Source organism: Epinephelus moara, chromosome 6 (assembly GCF_006386435.1).
Source record: "Epinephelus moara isolate mb chromosome 6, YSFRI_EMoa_1.0, whole genome shotgun sequence".
In the NCBI taxonomy this organism is placed as follows: Eukaryota; Metazoa; Chordata; class Actinopteri; order Perciformes; family Serranidae; genus Epinephelus; species Epinephelus moara.
In genome coordinates, this window is record NC_065511.1 from 32,884,133 (window position 1) to 32,908,183 (window position 24,051).

The following is a 24,051-nucleotide window of genomic DNA, read 5'->3' on the forward strand; positions in this document are numbered from 1 at the left end:
ATTGTGAATAGGCCAATTTATGTTTGCTAATAATATCTTGTATTAACATATATGTTCAGATATATTTTGATTTTTTGGGGGGGAAAAAACACACAAATTATCAAACAATAATTTGGTGGCACCCCTGCTGTCACTCTGAGATTCCCCGAGGGATCCCAGACACACTGCATGAGAACATACTCATACATAAAATGGCCAAAAGTATGTGGACACCAAAACGTTACACCTATACATATATATGTAATAGTTAAAAACCTTCCAAAACAATGGTCATTAATGTGCTTCTGTCACAAACATCTCTCTTCTGGATCAATTTTGCACTCGATTTTGGAACCTTGCTGCAGAGATTTCACTCAATGAGCCACAAGAGCATGAATGATACAAGGCCTGGCTTGCATTCTGCGTTCCAGGTTATGCTTAAGGTGCTTTCTGCAAAGTTCTTCTATGGCTACACTAAATTCAGATATCAAGGGCCTTCTACAAACAGTTGACACAAAGTTAGGAGGCACGTTATTGTCTCTAATATGCTGTAAAATTGAGATTTTCAGAAATTTTGGGGTGCCCTGTAGTTCACCTGATAGAGCGTGTGCCCAGTGTACTAAAGCTGACTGCAGCAGCCTGGGTTCAATTCCCAACTGGGGCCTTTGCTGCATGTCGTTCTGCTTATTCCCCCTGTCCTGTCACTCTTTGTTTGTACTATCAAACAAAGGCAAAGAGAAAAAAGCAAAAAAACAAAAATAAGTTATTAAATTGAAATTATGATGTCGAGCTCAAGCTAAGGAAAACTGGTACAGACCAGAAGTCACAAGGGTGTCCACATATTTTTGGCCACAAAGTGTATCACATACGTACAATTTCATTCATAAAGTTTCCTTCTCTCTTTCAGAAACTGTACGTGGAAGTGGCGCCTGCTCACTGAGGACAGCTTCCACTCCACTCCTCCTCACCCTCGTCCTCTTCCTGCTGACTACCTGACTTCACCCTCGTCCGCCCGTCCTCACCGCCGACCTCGCACCCGTTCCCTGCCGGGAGCCGGGAGACATTTACTCGGACGTTCAAGTACACAATGCAATCTACGCTCAGACAGTGAATGACACGATGCAATCTATGCTAAGCTACTGCAAATGACACACACATTACCTTGTGGCCGGTTTACCTGAGAAAGACTCGGTGCGACTTCTCCAGAACGGGGCCACAGTGACTCAGGGACCGACACGCCGAATCACAGTGATTCATGTCTTGTTGTTTTTCTTCTCCCACCACCCGTTGTGTAAGTAGTAACACAGAATATCACTCGTAGGCCTCGTCATATCCTCCTCTGATGCTAGGAGAACAATGAGTCTGCCAGGAATCGTTCCAAACAAGTTCTCTCACTTTTTCATCTCTGTGTCTCATTTTCTACTCGTTGTTTTGCGTTTACTCCTTCTCGAGGACCTGCCTTCTTTTAAAAAAGTGGCCAAATGAACACATACTACTGTACAGAGTGGCTCAGGTTGGAGGTCAGTCATTAAGCTGGTGGCTTTTGTTTCTTCTTTACATTGTTAGACATAAATAAGTGACACATTTTTAACCGTGCCATTTGCATCTGATTAAAGTAAACATGGTAAACTTTTTCGACTAATTAGATTTTGGAAATAAAGGTGTTTTAGGAGGAAATGTTGGAATATTCTGGAATAGTCAAGCAGGGTTCCTGCGCCCCCTACTGGGATCAAACTGGTTTAACTGGAGTTGGACTGGGCTGGCCAGAAACTCAGAAACTGGACACTAGATTGTGGTGCTGTGTGGTGATAATGGGACCTGGGACAGAGTTTGTCCTCCCTGATCGGACCTCCTGTTGTTGTGCCCCCACCTCCACCCTTCTCCCTGCTTCAGAATAAAGCACAGAACAGAGGGGTTTATGGGTAAATAGAGAGCATCAGCTCGCCTCGCTCCACTGAACGGACCACTGAGGGGGCTGATTGGTTGATGCTTGTGGTGACCAACCAGGTGTGTAGATATGCACACATGCTTTTTGTTCCTTTTTATGTTGCTGTTGTCTTCCTTTTTTTTCTACATGATCCTTAATTTTAGGTTTTACTGTGTAGTGATTATATTCTGCAAAATGAGAGATATATAACTACACGATTCAGTGTTTTAGTGGCAAATGATCTCTGATATTTAAGTCCAAATGTCTGATTTAGAAATTATTTTTGTGGCACACACAAACAATCATTTATATTCTGGATAAACATGTATTTACTGGTATTGTCAATACGCTCTGCTACAATGTAGTTAAATGATGTGTTGTTATTTGTTTTAAGAAATCACTCCAATTTGCTGTCATAGATTTGGTAAAAATATAATTAAATCAAATTAGAGATAATGTAGGTGTGATATTTTTTTTTCATTGAAATTAGATGGATTATATATTTATAAAATTACGTAATTATTTCCCCACAATATTTGAGTGATTTAAGCTCAGAAAATCTATGGGTTAATTGTTTAATTTATTAAACAGTTTATTCTGGAAAAAAAAACAACTACATTGTTGGCGCTTAATATATTTGTCCTCATGTTGTAAATCACACCAGTCATGTCATTATTTTTATGTTAATTTCCTAAGTGGGTGATAAAACTGATGTTCGAAGATGTGTTAAATAATTTCAGTGATGTAGAAATTTATCATGTACAACTAGGATTTTTGATTTCTTTACCTGTGTGTGTGTGTGTGTGTGTAACGTGTTCTGCTTTCACATTTTAGTGAAGAATGAAGCTTCTTCTGTGAAGACTTAACTGCAATCTGAGCCTTTTTTTATACGTGGCAGACAAGACAACAAAATAAATATGATTGCATTTAAACGCTTCCAGTCGTCCGTCTTTTAAGTCTTGAAAGTGCTGATGTTTTACCTCGCTCACACACACACATAAACATACGACTTTATTTGCGGAACGCACACGTCCAGTGTAATACACATGGGAGTGGAGATAAGGAGACTTCAGGGACTTGCAATGACCTTGTGGTGCAAGAGGCCATTGTAATGTGAGTAACTTAGTGGAATATCGAGCTGAGTTTTTATCTGTGGGCAGCTACAGCCTGATAAGACTCCCGGTATTAATAGACCCTGAAGCATCATTGCCAATACATGGACCTTAAAGTAGTAACTGTATTTATATTCAGTAAACACAGAGCTGAGGTTGGATACAGAGCCAGAGATGCTTTTTTGTTTTTTAAGTATAGAAGTGTACATCCAGATAAGCTGCAAATGCATTTTCATTCATGTAGGCTGTAATGTAGAAGCCTCTTGTGAAGCCAGAAAGGCAATTTCCTGGATAATAGGGCTAATGCTTCTATTTCATGCTTTCTGATCTCTTCTGATGACATGTTTGTCACTGTTGAGGCATGTTATGAGCTGGCTCTGATTTTGACCTTCACGAAGAAATTTCCAAAGCCCATGTTTTCATTCTTTGCCCATTGTGAATGATGAAGTAAGCACACTGAAATCAGCGGAAAGTGGGGAGATACTTTTTAAAGCAGTGCTAAAGTAAAAGGACTTAAAAAGGCGAGCGTGTGTCCACTTCCATTTCAGCTGTGTGTTCCAGCAGAAGCATGCACAAACCAAAGCTTTAACACAGCGGCGTGATATTGAGGGTTTTTTATGTTTTATCTTTGATTCCAGACAGGAAACGCTTCAACAATACCAACAAACATTTCTGATATTTCTTTGACAGTGTTAATGTTTTCCTCTGTGCGTCACTGTGTGCTAAAGCTGGAACCGAACTCACCCTCCAAAATAAACTTCATAATTATGGACAGATGTTGCCGTATTATATAAATTTAGAAGATCATGAAAATCCCACGTCAAAGCTCCCTCTGAGGCTTTCTGGGGCGACTGTGATCATAAACAATTTCTGGGATGACAAATTTAGTTTTAACTATCTGAGTGAGAAAAAAAAAAACAATCTTTGTCGCATATCCATATTACAGCTCTCCAATGACACTGTGATTACACTGTATCACATTTCAACACAGCAGGGTCTTTTTCCTCATGTTGGCCTGTGTTTAATTGGACCTTGGCTGAAGATTGCCGGTGTTGATTACATCTTCAGAAATACAAAACTCTGGCTATTAATAGAGGCAAACAATGCTCATTATATTGTAATTACATCAATAAAGACATTTTAAGAGCATACTCATTAGTCAAGATTTTTTAAGGGTTATGAAAAATACAATTGATACTTTTACAGCATAAAATGTGTCTGCTGGAATAAATTTAAGGATATTTTTTGCTGTATTTGTGAAATCAAATCTGGCATAGGTGTAGATTTCAGGGGGACGGGAATATTTAGTGCATTTGTCTCCCCAATAAACACATTAAAGTAGCAGAGGGCTTCAGTTTGACCAAATAAAAGATACTTACATCATAAATTAATGCAGAAAAGGCACAAATTGGTGCATAAAAATATGTATATATATGTCCCACTCAGTGAAACGAATCTACGTCCATGTTTAAATCAATGCAGGGTGACATGTTTCTCCTTTCGGTTTACTCCTCAGCTGGGAGTAGATGTTCTGGACACATGCCTCTCAAGCTTTTCCTTGAATTTTGGAAGGATGTTTATCACACTTAAGAGTTTCTCAGCATGCAATCAACACCTTGATCCACAGCGACATTGTGGTTGAGAGTCCTGACTAGTGTATGTTTCACATATTTCAGAACCAAGGTGAACAAAGGTGAGAGGGCATCCCTGCCGCAGGAAGTGTCCTTCTGAAAACTTTTGAATGCTTTGAGATGACGAGGTCCTTGAGCAAAATGTGTTTCTACATTTTGAACTCATTCATTTTATCTTTTTGAAGTCGTATCATCCAAAGAAAATAAGCACTTCATCTCCTCGGGGCAGTGAAGTGATACAAGGCCAGTCATTCATCAGGTATTTTAGCGCTGAAAGTCCTTATTATGTTATTCCAAACAAGCTCACTCTGGTTAAGATGCTGTATTTATTTTTGATGAAGTCATTAAATAATTTTGTCTACAACTTCTGCTGCTATGTTTTGACTGTTTTCACCGAGATGAAGCCATAACCGTTATCGACAGGCAGAGTCAGATAGAGATTTCAAAGGTGCCAAAAAGCTCATGAATCTAATATTTAGTTGTCATTTCTTCCCATAAACATCTGCCAACTTCCAAAAACATTTTACATGAGGAAACGGGACTGAATCACAGTTTGAAATCTCTTGACCTCTCAGTCTCACAGCTCTTGACATAAAACATTTTACAGCACGAAGAAGCAGAAGGAACAGGAAAGTGTTCCTTTCTGTTGGGTGCCATTGCTGCCACATATCTGTAAAGAGCAGAATCTTATTTACTCCTCGAGGTAACCTCTCAACTGTGGTAGTCCTGCGAAAGAGCTCAAGATCAAGGACTTTGTTAAAGTCTTCACCAATCAGCAGAATGTCACTTGACATCTCTTGCACGTATTGCGTCTACTTTTACCCCCCAATACTTTATAATCAGATACAGTATATATTTCCCAGGGTGAGTATTTGACCCTTCATGCAGTGGAGAGTAAAAGACTGGCTTAAGATGCTAAGTCTGTGAAGCAGACCCTCCACATAAACGCCTTTGGGTGTCTTCAGAATTCAGTTCAAGAATATCCCTTTTATTTATTCTGGGAGGTTTCACTTCACTTGGTTTCCCAGTTAGGAATATTTTCAATGGTCCTCACCAGGGGCACCATCGTCAGGAGAGGCAAACCAGGCAAATGTATGGAGCCCAATGATGGCTACTCATATTGGCAAATTTTGCTGTGACAATTATAAACCCAATTAAACCTCCTATAAAGGGACTATGCAATGCACTACTGTTGCCTCACTATGTTTGGCAGCTGGGTACCATTACTGTCACACATACAACATCATTTGGTCACCAGAAATTCAAGAAATACTGACATTAGGGGCAGTTAAGGAGCCTAAACGGGCTTATTTGCCTGCGGGATCGGCACTGGCCCTTACAGCTGATCACCAGTTACACCATCCAAAACAACAGAAGCCATACAACCAGAATTATATGAAAACACTGCTTTGTTAAAAAGAGGATTTAACTGCTTAACTGTGTAGTCACTGTACAGATGCAGAAAGTTGTGGTCGGGTAATTATTGAATTATTAAGAGACTTTGCTAGTTTCAAAGTTTGACTCTGATAATGATAGTAGACAGCCTAAAACTTGTTGCAAAAAAAAAAAGCCCCACACATTTTAAATCATTTATCAAATTGCGGATTCAAAATGTCACCTAAAATTATTTGAAATAAATGAGTCTGTTGAAATAACACATTTGCATTTGCGCATTCATTACCAAGGATGCTATTACACAACACAGCTAGGTTTGGAGAAATCTTAATTTTACAGTATTTGTTTATAGTCAGTGATGGAAGAAGTACTCAGGTATTTTACCATAAGTAAAAGTAAAAGTACAAGTACAAAAGTATGAGCATCAAAATAAGTGGGTGTACGACTAGGTAGATGAGTAGGTTACAGAGGAGGAAGTAGGTTTACTCCTCCATATATTCATTACATATAAAAATGTATACCCTCTACTACACCACTGTACTTTAACAACAAAAAGTAAAAGTACTCAGTATGTAGAATGGCCTATCTCAGAATAAAGTACATTATAGTCTATTACGGAGTGATGCATTAGTGTGTTCATCACTTTAATGCTGCAGCTGGTAAATGTGGAGCTCATTTTAATTGCTTTATATACTGCTGGGTGACTTCATCATCATTATTAGTTGATTTATATTTTTGTGTTAATGATCTAAGTTATCAAATACATGCAGTGAAATAAAATGGTGCAGTGTTTGCCTTGAAAATGTAGTGAAGTATAAAGTAGCATGAAATATAAATACAGTACTTGAGTAAATGATTTTAGTGATGATTTTATTTATACAAAGTGATTAACTGCATCATTTACAGCTGGGAAGCTTAAAAGACACGTAGCTCCCAACCAGGTTTCATCCCTGAATGTATTCTGTGTGCGAGACTTTGGCTTGTGAAAGCCTCTGAGGATTATCATTGAATAATTCTGCAGCCTTGATGAATCGCTGTGCTATTTAATTTCCAGGTAATGAATAATAGTCGGGGCTTTTATTTCCTCTCTGGGCTTAAGGCAGAGTTTGTTTGTTCTAAATAAAAACCTAACCCGACCACGTCTGCTTGTCGCACCGGTATTCACCTCCTGTTACACGTGTCAGGTAGCCAATAACGGTGTAATTATTTCTGCTGCGTGCTCACAAAGCAGGCACTCCACTGTGTCATGCAAACTGTGATGAATGTGGACAGACCAGATTATAAGGAAGGAGGGGGAAACACGTAGAGGATGTTATGGTGTTAAGCTCAAGTGAGAAATAGATATATCACCAAACATGCAAGCCTTTTTTTGTGATTGTGTTCTCATGCAAATCCATTATTTTGTACACAAGCATGAGCTAAGAACACTTTGAAAACATTGCAAAAAGTAACTCTTCACACTAAAAAGATGACCAAGATGACATCTGAAGGAGGGAGACATACATAAACATTAATTCCATGCCTGATTTGGGATATTTTACATTGATTCACACATTAAATTGGCCTCAGTAAAGTCATGGCAGGACTTATCTTTAAAAACAGGATCAGCTAACATTGGCAGGGCCTTTCTAGTGTTAAACAATCTCTCATCTTTCTAACACCCTGCACCATGTTTAAGTTATGGCTGTTGAGTGCAAATGAGCTCCAGTTGAGTTAAGCTGAGCAGATTCTTTCTCATCACTTTTCAGCATGCTGGTTGAAGCTTCACAGACCCCGGCCCTTTACATTAAAGCGAGCTGTGTGCTGCTGTGTGAGAGGCATTTTTTTTTTAAAATGCATCCCATGTGTGCGGCTGCGAGCAGGGGGTCTTGGTTCTGTGTACCGGACTGCGAGCTGTGACAAACTTAGGATTATGAGACTGGCTTTTATTTGAACACACCAAAACCAGACACAAACGAGCTGAAGTCAGTCACACTTCACGTGGCAGCAAAGCAAAGCAAGGCAGCCTCCTTCCTCATTCTCCCTCCTGCTTTCTCTCCCTTCCTCCCTTTCTTTCTCTCTCACTTTCATCCACTTTTAATGTGCGACACTTTGATACTGAACATCCTATTTCCCGTGTTCTGGTCGGTTGGCTTTACATGCAGATGGGCTGGTAATTTGCATAGACTCAAAGGTCTCCCCCTCTCTCCTGATGCTTTCTGACAACGGAGTGTCTATTCATCCTCTGTGTTAAGCATCCCTCCTAGGACATCGCCTGAATTGCTGTCTCATGCTGCTTCAAGTCTCGTTTTACACCGCAGGAACTGCTGAGGAATTGGATTAGGAACATATTCCTTTAGAGGAAAGCATCACAGCCACCAAGGCAGGCTCGCATCTGAGCATCTGAAATGGATAGTTCACTCCGATATCAAAGCTTGTCGCATGTTTTGGCACAAAGTCACACCAAGACATGCTGAGTCCATATCACACATGCTGTTAACTGTGTAGATTCTGTTATACGTAAGAGTCCCACTGGGGTGGTTTGGAGGAGGAACTCTAGTGTTTCAGCAGAGCAGCGAGGAATTATGGTGCTAATGACGAGGAGGTAACTCTGATCAGCCCACTTCCTCTTATCCTCACATCACCTTTAGTGGCTGCTGTGATCATACCTCCACCAGCTGACCTAAAATCTGTCTTTGGAGAGCCAATTAAGTTTAAATATGCACAGGAGGAAAAAGAAATAGCCTTTTTTTTTTTTTAAAGTTCCTGCTTGTTCCACTTCGTCTCAGATGACACATTATTTGCTGTATCAGAATTTCAGGAGTGTTTTGTTTGCAGTTTTGTAGATTTCAAACAGACCCTGTTTCAAAAGCACAGCAGTGTGAAATTAAAAAATAAGATATTCATAAATATGCAGTTAAGGACCGCACACACGCACAAAAGTATTTTAGTCCGGATACTTTTAGGCCCCTAGTCAATACCCATATCCTCCCACTATGTCACCCAAGACGTTTTTCTGACTCAGTCTTCCAGGTCAAAATCAAAACATCAGTTTGAAATTCATAAGGAGGACTGAACAAGAATCCGGAGTTATACAGGAAAGGCAGTGAGGAAGGAAGTGGTGCGATGACTACAGTAGATAGTGGATGAATACAGTGGTGGAGCCAAAACTGAAGTGAAGGATGAAACAGGCAAGTGAGAGTGATGGAGTGACAAGTGAAAGAGGATGAAGATGGAACTGTGGAAAACAATGGAACAAAATGTAATAAACTTTACAGAGATATCATACAAATGGCAAAATAAATTTAGCAGCCCACTGTATCCCTGTAGTGGAAACAAATGCACTAGTAGAAGAAGTATAGTCAGATCTTTTACTGCAGCTTATTGTTGGAGCCGGTCGAGGCAGAGCTGATTTCAGCTACTTTATCTTGATCGTGTCGAGCCCCGCCAAAGTATCACAAGAGAAATCTGGGAGGTCCTGACGTGACTAATGAGGCAGGTTGCAAGAAAAAAACAAAGTTCTGCCACACAAATCTGTATTCATTTTTTGGATTGTCTCTTATCTTTGATCTTTCAAAATAATTTATTGGATGATTCTACCTCTTTGGTTCTTGAACAGCTTTTAAAATGAAACCATATGACAAGTTTCGGTGCAACTGCTTAACGTCTCACAGACAGCTGAAATGTGACAAGGGGCCCAAACCAGACACTGTTCAGAGCCACAAGCCAAAAAGGCTGGGAACCGCTGGTTTAATCTTTTAAATGGTGAAAGAGATCACTTTCCATTTTCCTCAACAACACGGGACAGGACTGCATTTTATTTTCTGCACTTATTCTAGTTTTCTGTTGTCTGCCATTTCCCAGGGTGTCTTCAGACATCAACAAGTTATATATAAGACTTTCAAAGACCTTTTTAATACCATTTTGAATTCAATTTAAGATCAATATTAATTAAATACTAAATAATAAACACATTGATGTAAGTTCAAAATGAATAGTAAGGTAAAATAACACTGATGATACTCTCTATGTGCGTACCACGTGCATATGACATTCTCCCGCCTTAATCTCCGTTGAGTTTGAAAAGTGCAGTTTGCTCCATGTGCATTTGAAGGCGCCATCTTTAACCACCACAAGTAACTGTTGTACTGAAGCCATTTGTTGTTAAACTTGCATTTATCCCTTTCCATAAGCAGGCTGGTTAGCAAGGCCTTAACAATGAGGACTTATCGCATAATCTAAATGCATAGAGGGGGCAAAAACAGGAGCATTACCTGCACACAGGTGTTGTGTCAAAGTCTGCTCCCTTGTCAACTTGTGTTTCCCTCCAGTTAAAATAACATTTCCTGCAGTGCAAACACCTGAAATTCCCACGGTGACCTAACTAAAGAATAGTTGAGACCCATCCAAAATGAATTTAAGACAATGTAATGCTACTTTTAAGGCTGTCAATAGCTAGTGGTGAAAACAAAGGTGCTTTCCTCTTTCTGTTTTGGTTGCGCAATGGTTGATGCACTTCCTCTGTGCCATAAATTAAGCATTCATTTTCTCGGGAGATCGTACCTGGTGGCACACAGAATTGCAGAGTGAAAGCGAGGCTCATAGGGAACCAGGCTGAATCTGAATGCTGATGGTGTCATTATTCTATGGCAGGGGTGCAAAACTTATTTAAATTCATAGGCCCCATGCAGCTCAGTTTGATGTCAAGCTGGACCAGTAAAACCACTACATTATACCCTCTAAATAACAACACCTACATATTTCTTTTTATTGTTATTCTGGAAACATTCATCCATTTACAGAACAGTCGAACAGCTTGAGATGTCCCCAGAAAAATAAATGTCACTGTCATTACATGTGGATTTCTCCATACATTCCCACTCTTGTGTAATAATGCTGGCATCACCACACCAAACTACAGTGGGAACTATTGAGCAAGCAGGTTAAGATATCCCCTGCCTTATGAGCTATTTACAAATCCAAAGTGAAAGTCCCGAAACATGGCACCTTTTCACCTTCTCAAGTGCATCAGTATTCAGTGTGCAAAGTCATCCTGTGGGCCAGATTGGACTCTTCCTTGGGCCGATTCTGGTCCACGGGCCATATGATTGCCACCCCTGCCCTATCACTATTATATTATGCATCAATATTTACTTCAAAATGATAATTCAAAGCAAAAAAACATGTCCATCCCTACTTTAATATTATGTTTAGAAGCAGCAAAACACCAAAGCTAAATTACTGTGTGAAAACCTGCATGGAAATAATATCATAATGTGTTTTATAGGATTATCATGGCTTTGTTTTTTGTTTTGAAACATTGAAACTGTACTGTAAAGACATGTAATGAGTTATTTTCCATCAGTGAGCAAATTTACTGCAGGTAACAGGCCTGCCTGGATAAAAACATTAAAGTTTCATGAGCAAAGTCACATATTGTGGGAGGATAAGTCAGTAAAATTATTATATAGCAATATCATATACAGAAACCAAGCTCTAATTATTCCATTATATACCCTGCAAGTAGGACAAAGTTTGAGTCACATACTGGGGAGCCCATCTCAGACACATTGTGTATAGTAATGTAATTTTCCTGCACATAAATATCACCATTCCAGACAATGTCCCGGTGTTTTTATCGCACCACCAAAACACACACACCATTACATTTCTGCTGTGATTATGAAGCCTCTGTTCATTGCCTCTTTTATTACTGTTATTATTAATAAATCAAGCAAGCCGTGAAGCCCGGACAGATAAGTTAGGGGGTATGGGGGGCCGGGCTGGAGGTGGTAATTGCTGGTGTAACAGTGTGTGCTACCCCGCGGTGGCCTCGTAAGCGACCCGCTTTATTAGATCGGCCGGTATCGATCCTCGCTGCGCGGCGTTGACTAATCTCCAGGCGGGGGGAGAGAAGGAGCGGATCGATGAGCCTGGATTCAATCATGTCTGGAAACAGAGAAGGTAATTTATTGTAATCACGGCTGCTAAATGGGGAAAAAGTGAGAACAACGCGCCCGTGAGGTGCTCAAAGAGAACTGCAACACCGGGGTGAGGGGATGCTCAGATCTGCAAATATGGATATTCAGCGAGACAGTAAGAGTCAATATGAACCTGTCCGATGACCTTCAGTTGTCTGTCCATGCTGCTGCACACACAGCCTCCACAGCCTGATGTTCTCACCTTGAGATTATATTATTTACCAATATATTCTCACACTGGCTGTCTTGCTTGCTCATATTGCATTTAGAAATCACACAAATGGACTCATGAATAAGATAAATCAAGAGAGCCCTGCGCTGCCATATGTGAGACTTAAAATAGTAACATGACAATGGAGAAAGATGACACACATTGATGTTTTATTTAACACCACAAAGAGCCATTACTTCAGGCTGAAACTCACAAGTAAAAACAAAAAGCACACTCATATACAGGCACACAGACTTCAGTTACAGTCTCAGATACTCCACAAACATTCACATGTAGGGTTTAAAAAAATGTCCATGGTTTATATTTCAGAGTTACATTATGAGTGCAGGTGGGGGGGAGGTGGTCTGAGATCTGAAGACATGGCTCTGTCAGCAACAGGTGACACGGCGAGAAAGTGAGGCTACATCAGGCACGGGAGTTTCGCTCCTCTTCTTCGTTCTCCAGGAGGTAGGCTGCCTTGTATCGCGTCACCCCCCTCCCGTCCACCATCTGGAGGGAAGGGTTTCGACAGGTGTTGTCCATACTGCCCAGTGAGGTGTACCTGCGGGTCGACAGGGACGTTTAGGACAGGGAGTTCTGCGCTTGAGCTGGGATGTTGTGCGATGGAGGATGCAGAGAGTGGCGAGAATCTTACCCTTTATCGTAGAGGATACAGTACGGCACGTATAACGTCCTCAAGAACGACCAGATGTCGTGATACGTCCAGTCCTGTGGAGGGTTGCAAGACATCGAATTTAATTGGTTTGTGATTGAGCCATGATGTAGGGGAACACTGTGGATCCCTCTGAGATGCACCCATGTGATTAAAGGTTACATAAATGACCGTAAAATGATTTCAACTCTGTGCTACTGTATCATATGTACCGTTGCGGCTGTCCTGGTATGACCGTTACCAGCCAATCTAAAAGCATTTGCCAAATCTAAAATAAAGCAAAACTGAATGCTGGCCAACTGGATAGCATTATATAGTTCAGGTGTACCCTAGTATTTGTTTGTGCGAGGGGGGCGAAAATATTCACAACATCATTTAAAGCCTCACAGATGCAGTATTACTGCGGGGCTGTTGGATTGCATTAAACTGTGCAGGTGCTGTGATATTTTGTTTACACCCTGTAGATCTGCTCTCTGAAACTTCAGTCAAGATGACAAATAACATTAAGTGTAACAAGGGGAAATTGCCTGGCTGGAGCAGTGAAAACAGATTTGTATTACCAGTCAAAAAGCAGTTTTTCCCGCAGCACTATATACGCCGTATCTTTAAAAATGTGGGGAAACTGAAGGACTGCTTGGTTTTTTTTCTACATATAATTAATGTCTGCAGGTGCTTCTCACATTAAGGCTACATGCGTTTTTCTTCACATGGAAGAATTAGCTGATTTTGTTTTTACTCCTAGACCAGGGATACTCAACTTACTTTGCCCAGGGGACACTTTAGCAAAATGACAAGAGGCCGGGTCCAGTTGCAGCAGCCGGGTCAGGTGTACACAGTGGCGTTTCTAGAACTTGAGGACATTCAGGGCTGACCTCTGTCGGGGAGATTCAAGAGTTCCTCCCCTGACACTTAATTTTAATAAACATGCTCTGTTATGCACTCTGGCAGCTTACTTGCATTCAAAGTACCAAAAAAAAATCCCCAATGTAAAATCAATTTATTTTAATTGTGATTAGAAAATGGTCAGCAGGCCTATTCACCATCAGTAGAGTATCACTGTCCTAAACCCTCTTACATGATCTGACCTTTTACCATCAAAGATAGGAAAATTTCAATAAGAGAAAAAAATACCAAGACATAATGAAACTGTATATCTATGTTATTTGTGTGTATAGGTGTGTGTGTGTGTCTCTCACAAGTAAAGGGTTGACTCTCATGTAGTCTGGCCAGCCGGGGTCTGTGGGACACATGGCTGTGAGTGTGTGCGAGTAAGGGTCACTCCTCCTGGTCCCCATCAGGACGGCTTTCAGCTCCGGTCTCCTCTCCTGCACCTCGCTCAGTGCCTGTCGTATACTTCCCTCCACTGAGAATAGGTCCAAGTCATATCTACGGGAGACACGCAATGACACGCAGTAATGAGCTGCTGTATTGTAACATAAAGGACTAGGACACTTTTTAACAAGAGAACACAGAATTATTTGGACTGGTAACAGTTGTTGACTCAAGCTCAGGTTACCATTGGTAAAAACATTTTGTCATATTTGCTTTGACTGTCCCTATACAGACAATCTATGAAAAAAAAAAAATATCACATTGCTCTGCCTCCTTCTAGTGCTTCTGATGGCATCTGCTAGGATCCACCGTGGCTTAAGGAAAATAACTGAACAGAGTCTCTCGTGAGCTGCGGTCAAACTGTCAAACTCAGCAGCACTGATCAAATATGAATCAAGATTCTGTTACTGCACTGCCTATTTCTTGCCTCAAATGACTTCAGAGACATATTTTAGTGCACTGTTTAGCTGTAAAATGAGAAACTTTGCTCCAGCTGGTTGGCTGTGCTTCATTGTGGCGTGACAGTTTTCAACGTTGCAGCCAGGTCATAAAGTTTCTCATTTTACAGCTAAACAGTGCACTAAAATATGCCTCTGAAAACATTTGAGGTGAAAGTAGGCAATGCAGTAACAGGATCTTGATTCATATTTGCTCAGCGCTGCTGAGTTCGACAGTTTGACTGCAGTGTACGAGCAGTGACTGACATGATTGACAGCTGTGTTACAGACTCACATGTGGTGGATTCTTATAATTAGAAGCACTATGAGGATCAGGAAATTTTTTATAACAGATCATCTGTCTAATGTACTACCATGTGGATATAACGACAGTTTCAGGCGATATGACAAAAGGTTATTAATGAAAGTTACCAACTACAGCTTTAGGTAAAAATGTGCTCTATAGAAAAGTAATGCACACCGAGGGTTGTAGTGAGGTGCTGATCACTGGAAGTAGACCTGAAAATAGGCAAAAAGAGTCGCTCACTCCCGCTCCACATGCACCACTCCTTTATTCAGATGACGTTTTGGCCCTCAGGCCTTCTTCATCATTGTTGATCTTGACTGTTGATCTTGAAGAAGGCCTGAGGGCCAAAACGTCATCTGAATAAAGGAGAGATGCACATAGAGCCAAAGTGCGACACTTTCCTCCCCTAATTTAAAGTAAAAATACGGATAAAAATACATAAATCTATTTTTAAAAATGTTCTGAAATGTGTTTATTGGCAGTGTGCAATGGGGCGAGCTGTTGGCTTACCTTTTTATCGTATCTTGGAGAAATCTCTCCATTTCTGGGAATGGAGAGACGATTCGGATATAGAGGGCTTTCACCTTGTCTTTACCATCTGGATAGCGCCTGAGAGTGGCAGGAGGAGAGGAATGAGACATTCAAAAAAAAAAGAAAGATACATAGGAGCAATCCAGAAAAAGATTAGATGTTTATCCTTATCACTATCTCCACTATCTGTCCAACACAGGTCAAGAACAGTCTAAACAGTACTGTGTCTTGTCCAAGATTTTTCTCAGTCTAGTTCCTACTATACTAATTTTCCTCTTCATTAACAGTGATGTCCCACTGTGCTAAAGTAATATCATTTCCCTCATTTGTTTTGTCCTGATTAAATCATCCCTACCCCCGAACGTTCTACCTGTCTCACCCCGTCCTCTCCCCTCCCGTTACCGTTTCAGTGCTGCATAGTAGAGATGGAGCAGTGCCGTGCAGTCTTTCCCTCCGTTGAAGCCGACGCAGACTTCCTCTGTCGAATACTGATCCAGTGCAGCCTCTATCGTTTTCAGTGCAGACGTAACTTTCTCGCCCAGCGGTGCGCCTGTGAGGCATGAAATCCACAGCAAAAGAAGTTTTACGATCAATGTAGTCAGATTTTCATAGTTATAATATAAATAATCACTCATTCTCGTGTCAAATTGAGAGTTAAAATATCTGCTTCTCCTTTCTCTCATTTTATTGACGCTTGACTCTATTCTCTGTTCAGCCTCATGCCAGTTCTATTCTGTTTTATAACCCACTATGATTTTTACAGCAATAATTACTTTAATCTTTTAGCTTCTGTTATTGGTCCCACTGCCTGTGTAAAGAGTAAGAGTTCTCTGCAATATTCACTTCATATTAAGTTCAACTACCACCCTCCACCACCCCCTGCCCTCTGCCTCCCCCTCACCGCTGTTGGCCAGTGTGTACACCTCGGCAGTGGCAATGGACACAGGGTCAGTGACCAGGGGCACCACGCTTCCCTTGGGCAGCTTATCCAGCAGCTGGGTCTGGGCTTTGTCCACCTCCTCCTGGCTATCTGAATCCAGGACCAGCCTGACTCTGTGATAGTTGCTCAGCCAGTCCGGGTAGGAACCGAGAGCCACCTTACGGCCCCAACCAGCCTGCAGTTTGGTCAGCACAGGGGCGATCTCTGCTTCATCTGCATCCACAAACACCTAACGGAAAAGCATGTGGTTATCAAACACAGTACTCAGGTGGATTTGTAAATGAAAGGTATGGTTGTGGTGTTACCTCACGGGTGTGAAAAGTGGTCCCTGAACTGGCAAAGAGGTGCTCCAGCCCATTGAAGGCCCTCTCCATCAGAGACGGGATCCCAGGAAAGATATACACGTTACGCACACTGACCTGAAAGAAGATGGACACGTCATACAGTGGAGGAATGAACCCACAGGTTTGATCATTCTGTTTAAGGTACAATACTTCTACCAACGTGTATTCAAAAGGTATTTAACATCTAGAAACTGACCTTGGTGTCTTTCTTGTTACTAAACTGTTTTCAAGGCAATAGTCTGTCCCATTTAATATGTCTGTAAACTCATTGATATAACTCTGATATTTAGCCAATGTATTATTTCAAGTGAGTTTCTGTGAGTGTTTCTTTTTATTCGACTTAAAAGACAGGGTGTCCACTGTTTTCTGTCAAACCACATAATTTCAGTTCGTCAAGGCATGGCCCCTCTTGAATCATATGTTCTCAGTGTGGTATGGTACAATCAGAGTCACGTTTCAAATAGCCTGCAGTATGAATAAATATAGTCAATAAACACATTTGTGTAGCTGCTTCATTTGATTACTGGCACTACTGACTAATTTTACAACATGTACTATGACAGTTTGATTTTCTGTGTCATCTCTTTTTTTTTTTTTTTTAGATCTTTATTTTTTACTATTTATATCATGTTTAAATCAAACCTCACAATGGGTGCACATCAATCTAGACGTACACCCTACACTTAAAATGACAATATGACCCAGCAAGAACAACACAAACACAAAATCTCAGGGCAAAACCAAAATATTCAAAAACACTCTGACAAAAAGTCTGAAATCACACAGTCCCAGAGTCTTCAAAATAATTCACTGCAGGGTTTTCTTTTATACTTTTTGTCCAAGTCAATCACTTTTTCCAAAAAAGGGGAAAAAATGAAGTTCAGTTCAAAATGAAAGCAAAGTTCAAATCAGTTCATTTTCATACCGACCAAAAAAAAAAAACAATCTTCAAGCAAATTTTTGAAAATCACTTACAGAGTCAGTAAGTCAGTCAGTCCACTAATCTGGGAATGCAGTCCCAGTTTGCTGCTGGGCGCGGGTTAATGATCGCCTGTAATCAGCTGAACAGAGAATGAAGCAATCCTGGAGAACGGAGTGTATATGGAGTATTCCGGGAGAATGTCCGGGAGGACAGCTGTCGGTGGTGGATGAATAAACATTTGCGAGGTATTTAACAACCTTACTGTGTGATTATCACGAGTGTGCTGCTCATACCGAAACTCACTGACACTTTCCTGCTCTCAACCTCACCACACAAAAACTGAATGACTAATAAACGGAAGGGAACTGAACTGTAATGCAAATCGAGAACCAATCAGTGAGCAGACTGAGTAAGTGGGTGTTTCCAGGGGTGTGTACAGGCGATGAAACATGGTGATGAAAACCAGTTTGTCACAAGACAACTGTATGAGGTAAATGTGCCTAAATATAATCATAATGCACTACAGATGTTAACCATGCAGAATACTATAGTCTTCATTTTGAAAAAATATCACTGAATTAACTAAATTTTAGCAAACTGCAACACAAATATTTGCAGTTGTGTATTCCTTACACTGCTGTTTTGCTGTAGATGTTAAATGTCATTATTTTGCCCATTGTGAGAAGCCGCTTTTCACTCCTGCAGTGTCTGGGTAGCAGTTAATGTTGCAATCTGTCTTCTACAATATCCCCAGAACACAATGGAACAGACAGAAAAGTGTACGACTGTGAGTGAACGTCTTCCTGAAAGTTGTGTCAGCTTAACAAATTTTGTTTGCCCAAAAAAAGCCTACTGAAAAGGTACTGCACAGCACAGCAGATAGCAGACAGAAGCGTGCAGGCAGGCAGTCAGTAAATGGATGAGGGTAAATGATCTAATTTCATCTAAGTTATTGTTTTTTGACCACATGATGCAGCTTGATGAAGGAGCTGGGCTAACCCCCCGCCATCGTGCCTTCACTCACCAGTGGGTAGCGTAGCAACTGTCCAGTCAGAGGGTCGGTCCCATAGTTGAGACTGGCAGAGCGAGGCACCATGGCCAGCTTCATAGCAGCACTGTTCTCATCCACCACTCCGAAGAATTCCTCAACCAGTCGGGCCAGCTCAGGGTGGGGATATAGCTCCTCTTGGAACGCCTTGGCGACGCTCTCAAAGGTGACGTCGTCATGGGTAGGGCCGATGCCCCCTGAGGTGATGAGGTGTGTATACTGAGGGGAAAGGAGGGCCACCTCTTTGGCAATTATCTCCTGTACATCTGGTACCACTGTTATGCGCTGCACAGAGACTCCGAGCTTCCTTAGTGCTCGTGTCAGAAAGGCACTGTTTGTGTCCTGAGTGTGACCCTGAGAGACGAAGATCAAGAGGAGGCACTCAGTTAGTTTCAGTCCAGTGTTTCCACCTACACATCACATTCACAGACTTACAGGAATAGTTCACCTGCAAAGTGACCACTTGTTTGTAATTTACTCACTGTGTTACCTTGAATTCCTAAAGAAAATTTCATTTTTCTCACATGCCTCCACGGTGAATGGATAATCCAAAAAAGACGAGCATTCTTCATTAATTGGCGTAAACAGGGACTGTGTTTAACAGCAAAACTATAAAAACATCTGTTAAAAAATGTCACACAACCCATTCAGTTTAATCCTAGACTCATTTATCAAGTTCTTTGTTCAGTATTTCCAAAACACATGAATTTTCCCTGAAGCATCACGATTTAAAGCATATCAGTACAAACAGGTGTATTTGCATTTTGCTCTCAGGAGTTCAAACGCATTTTCAAAAGTGTTTTAAATTGTAAGGTTTTAGCAAAGCTGCTCGTTTGTATTGGATAAATGAGGCTTGATTTATACTGCATCAGTTGTGTGAGAGTGTGTAAACAGATGTTTTGATATAGTTTTGCTGTTAAACCACTTAAACTTAAATGACTTAAATCCGTTAAAAAATGCTCTCCTTTATTGGATTCTCCAGTCCTCATATAAGCATGCAAAAACAAAAGTTTTCTTCACAAATTCAAGGTAACACACAGTGAATAACTGATATACAAATGTTCACTTTTAACAAAGACTCCAAGGTCTTGCTCGATAAAATCCAATGATTCACAGTGAGCATGTTTTGAGGGTAAGACATGACATTGGACAAAAATCAAAGGCTTCATCTTTAAATCATGATCATGTCAAGTCAAGAAATAGTGCTGAACTTGTCGTTTTATAAATGAGTACTGCTGCCACATCAAATAACCATCACAGCGTTTTCCTGGGGATACACAGTGTGGACCCTAGACGGCGATGTGCCTATGCGAGACCTGAGGCATATTGATGATTTAGGGTGTCATGCTGGAATGTATATATAAATAAAATCATACTTTCAAGTATGCAGAATTATTAGGAAAAAAGGTCAGGGTCTATTTAGATTTTCTACAATCCGCAAATTTCCAAGGATTCTCTGTGGGATACTGTCAATGATACAAATACAGAGAGTGTCTCTCAGCTCTAAATCACCTTGAGTATCTCATCTCCAATGATGAGAATGGCTGCAGTGGGAGCATCCCCGTTGGCTGCAAAGGACGGACTAGAGCCCTTGTGGTTTGTGGACATGGTTGCCTTGGAGAGCTGAGCTGCGAGTCTCCTCACACGCACCACTGTTGTACTCAGCCTGGAAAAAGAAAGGCTAGAAGACAAAGGAAAAAATGCCTGTGACACCAATTTAAAAGCAGCTTCTGCATGTGTGTTTTGCTCTCAAGTGTAGATTTAGACATCTGGAATGTCTGTTTAAGGACGTATATTTTATATTGTTCATATCTTTTGTTTTGGTGTGTTCTTAATACTTTTGTGATTATGTGATGATAATGATGCCTGAAAGGATCAGTAAAATTAATCTTGAGTCTTACCTCAACATGAAGAACCCATATGGAGTGTCCCAAATTGTTTCATTTCAGTTCAGGCCCTCTTCTCCTTCATAACTTGTCTCCTACCAGGGAGTGTCTGGAAAGAGACACATAAAGGAGCAGATCAGGCAAGGGGAAAAAAGGAGGAGAAAAGAGGCAAGAACTGTGAGCAATGTGTACATGCATCGACTCACAATGACTACTTATCGGTTGTTTCTTGAGATCTATGAGTTGTATCTAAGATACTGCACTTCAATTATTACAAATATTTTGTTGATGGGGGGAAAAAAATCTCATTCTATTTAATGAGTCTGTGAAAAGGTCCAGTGAGGAGGATATAGTGGCATCGAGTGGTAAGAGACGGGTTGCATGTGGACGAACTATGGTGGCCGATGCAAAAATGCAAATGGCCCTATGTAAAGCCAGTGTTTGGTTTGTCTGCTCTTGGCTGTTGTACACACAACATAGTGGACCTCATAGAAGAGGGCCTGCTCTGTATGTAGATATAAATATAATCATTCTAAGGTATAAAAACACAACGATTCTTAGTTTCAGGTGATAATACACCAATGGAAACATAGTCAGGAATATTATATTGCATTTCTGCCCCCTTAATCCTACACACTGGACCTTTAACTCTGCTTTAAATAGTACACTGCTTGACCACAGTGAGCATATCTGCATCAATGACACTGCTACACCTTCCTACTGAAGCCAAGCTATAAAATGGTGACACTGCAAGTTTGGTCTGTCTTCTAAATTTGTCTGAAGCAGATGTGAAGAACTGACAATTAATGAGGCATGTACATGTACAATAATGCATTGAGGAAGACTTGTCAAGATACACACTGTAAGGTACTGAGAGAGAGGACGTTGATCAAGGACCAAAGGGTTAATAGACAGCAGCGAGCTGATTTCACCGGTCAAATGAGGCAACATTAGGGTACAGACAGTGTCGGTGCGGTAGGTTCAATCTGCAACTATCTACATGTGTGTTAACATTTAGCCTTCATGTTGTTTGGCTAGGACTGACAGGAGATACACCTGACTGTACTTTCTATTGCGTAACACTCCCAAGTTATCTAACGTGAGAAGACAGCGAAATGAACTTCATTCACATTTATAAAATACACCATAAATTATAGCTCAATATAAGTCAAAGCGCCGGGTACTACTATGACAACTCTTAGCTAACTGTAAATGTGCAAAGTCTCCTTGCTAGGTTACTTAACGTTAACCCATTGTTGGAGACACTAGCAACAACCAAGCACTAGCATTCAAGCACGCTTCAATACAACCTTACGCCCTGTTTCTACTGCCTACTTCTCTCCACGACCACACACCACGAAAAAAACATAATATCTTATTTCATATATTGGTATCCAAACTCATTAAAACCCGAGGAAACTTACTCCTGAGCCGCTATGACCTCGTTACGTATCCAACTGTTTGTCGCTACATGTCACTCACAACACATGGCGGTCACTGTCCAATCAGAACTCAGAAAAGGCTTCCAGATAGGTCCGAGAGCCAATCAGGTTTAAGGAGGCGGGACTTAACGGTCGCCTTTTTATGTACACGGAAGTGACGGCAAAGACGATCCCGTTATGCTGGAATCAGTAAATGAAGCAGTGTATGTCGTTTAGCTAAAGTAAATGCAATATATGATAAGTATTACTTTAACGACCGGTACCGACAACTCGTCTACCTACGAGCTAACACTGTGCACCACCTCCACTCGGATAGCATTATCAGCTGCCTCTCCTCCTTCTTCTTCTTCTTTGAGTTTTAATGGCGGCTGGCAAACCAGCCTTTAGGCGCACTACCGCCACCTACTGGAGTATGGCGCAACAGTTGGCAGGAAACAACATAATAAAAAACTAAATTCTCTAAATTATTCCTGTTACTCTTAAGTAATTAAATAGAAGCGTATGCACTTTCCTTGATGTATTTCCAGTTTTATTCCCCAATGTGATACTGTGCTTTACTCCAATTAGTCTTGTTTTTAACTACATTCTGTCTTCACTATATCTGTTGCAATCAGTTAGTACATGTTTGGCAGTTTCCATCTTTTTTTACACACAGTCTAGTAGGGTGCTTTCCTATCCTATGAAGAGTTTCGTTTACTCCTGTATGTCCTATCCTCAGACACCATCTCTTCCTTTGGGTTTCCACTCTGTATTCCTCCAACACCTGCATGTTTTGCACACTGTAAAGATGTCTTCCTGTGTCACTTAAGCCCCAAATATCCCTGCGAAGTCCTGTATGCTGGACTGTATCCCTGCATACAGTCTTTTATGACAGTTTTAATCTCTGCTTTACTTAATGGCACTTGCATGTCAATTAACTGTCATTTTAATGTTCAGCCAATATGTCTACTCTCTCATTTCCTTCCACCCATACATGAGCAGGAACCTAAGGAAGGAGACATGCATTCTCCTATAATGTAGCCTGTGCAGCACATGATACATTTCATGCATAATAGTCTCTCATGTCTGCATGACGACTTTAATGCAGCTAGAGGAGCCAATAACTGATGATGGACTCCAAAGTACCACCATCCAAACTACACGCTGCTGTCATGTTTCTTGTCTATAGGTGGCGCATGATGACATGTCTGCAACCGTGGTGCTGGCGCCGCTGCTCTGCATATTGAAAGAGAGTGGAAGGTGGGTTACTTATTTTTCCACAGGACTTTATTGGCTTGAGAATACAGCGGTGGTTTAAGATACATTAAATGCTTAGAATATAAAAAGGGACTCCATTCAAGTTCTGATGGTGGTATTGATTATGCCAAGAAACTCCTTGTGCATTCATGCCCAGATGGTGTCAGACAGTTCATTCAAGCAATCATATTTTTTGGCCTGTTAGATCATTTAAGTGTAGAATAATATGATATTTCCATGGTGTTTAACCTCGTTATCATTACCATTACCTTTAAAAAAAAAAAAAAAAAAAAGTAAAGTAGTCAGTTGTAAAGAAGTAAGGAAAGATAATGGAATGTAATGAAACATATTGATGATAAGTCAAAACAGTGACATAATAAATCAAAATTAAGACAAAGTTCTGATATAAATGAACACTGTGAGATATGTCAATAACACATATTTCATAATTTTGACTTTAAAAGTTATTATTATGGCTAAGTATTTCATTACTTTTGACTCATCCAGATAGTACCAAACAGACCAGTCATGTATTTGGCTGTCAGAGCATTTAAATAAAGGCTCATATAGTATTGCTATTGTGTTTAACCTTATTACTATTATTATTATTATTACTTTACTTTAATTATTGCAGATGGGTCTGCATATTATGGTATATGGGAGCCTGCCAGGGAAAGAGAAGTCAGTAAAGTTAAAATAATATGATGAAACATGATTAAATTAAGTAAAAATGATAAG

At 40.6% G+C, this 24,051-nt stretch overlaps 2 protein-coding genes across 5 annotated transcripts in view; one reads left to right on the plus strand and one right to left on the minus strand.

Annotated features, from left to right (window-relative positions):
- The window catches only part of si:dkey-246i14.3 (ephrin A4), a 43,312-nt gene extending 40,470 nt beyond the window's left edge, over window positions 1-2,842 (plus strand). The window contains exon 6 of one of the 2 annotated variants that reach the window (XR_007570180.1): window positions 887-990. Coding sequence is in view for 1 of the 2 variants with exons in the window: in XM_050047799.1 (XP_049903756.1) it covers window positions 887-975 (89 nt within the window). In the remaining variant the exon portion in view is untranslated. Of the gene's footprint in view, window positions 1-886 lie in introns of both variants that reach the window. The other variant, XM_050047799.1, reaches the window with a different exon arrangement.
- Window positions 2,843-12,363: 9,521 nt separating this feature from the next.
- On the minus strand, window positions 12,364-22,419 carry flad1 (flavin adenine dinucleotide synthetase 1). Of its 3 annotated transcripts, none has more exons than XM_050047016.1 (11): window positions 22,360-22,419; window positions 20,651-20,744; window positions 20,262-20,430; window positions 18,726-19,103; window positions 16,741-16,854; window positions 16,397-16,664; window positions 15,898-16,045; window positions 15,475-15,573; window positions 14,085-14,274; window positions 12,871-12,944; window positions 12,364-12,777 (listed from the first exon to the last, which is right to left on the minus strand). In XM_050047016.1, exons 2-11 carry the CDS (start codon window positions 20,656-20,658, stop codon window positions 12,642-12,644), a joined length of 1,584 nt encoding a protein of 527 aa, XP_049902973.1. In that variant the 5' UTR covers window positions 20,659-20,744; window positions 22,360-22,419; the 3' UTR covers window positions 12,364-12,641. The 3 variants fall into 3 exon arrangements, with proteins under 3 accessions (XP_049902973.1, XP_049902972.1, XP_049902974.1); XM_050047015.1 differs by lacking the exon at window positions 22,360-22,419 and adding an exon at window positions 22,060-22,341; XM_050047017.1 differs by lacking the exons at window positions 12,364-12,777; window positions 22,360-22,419 and adding an exon at window positions 22,060-22,342 and having other exon boundaries at window positions 12,867-12,944.
- Window positions 22,420-24,051: the final 1,632 nt, after the last annotated feature.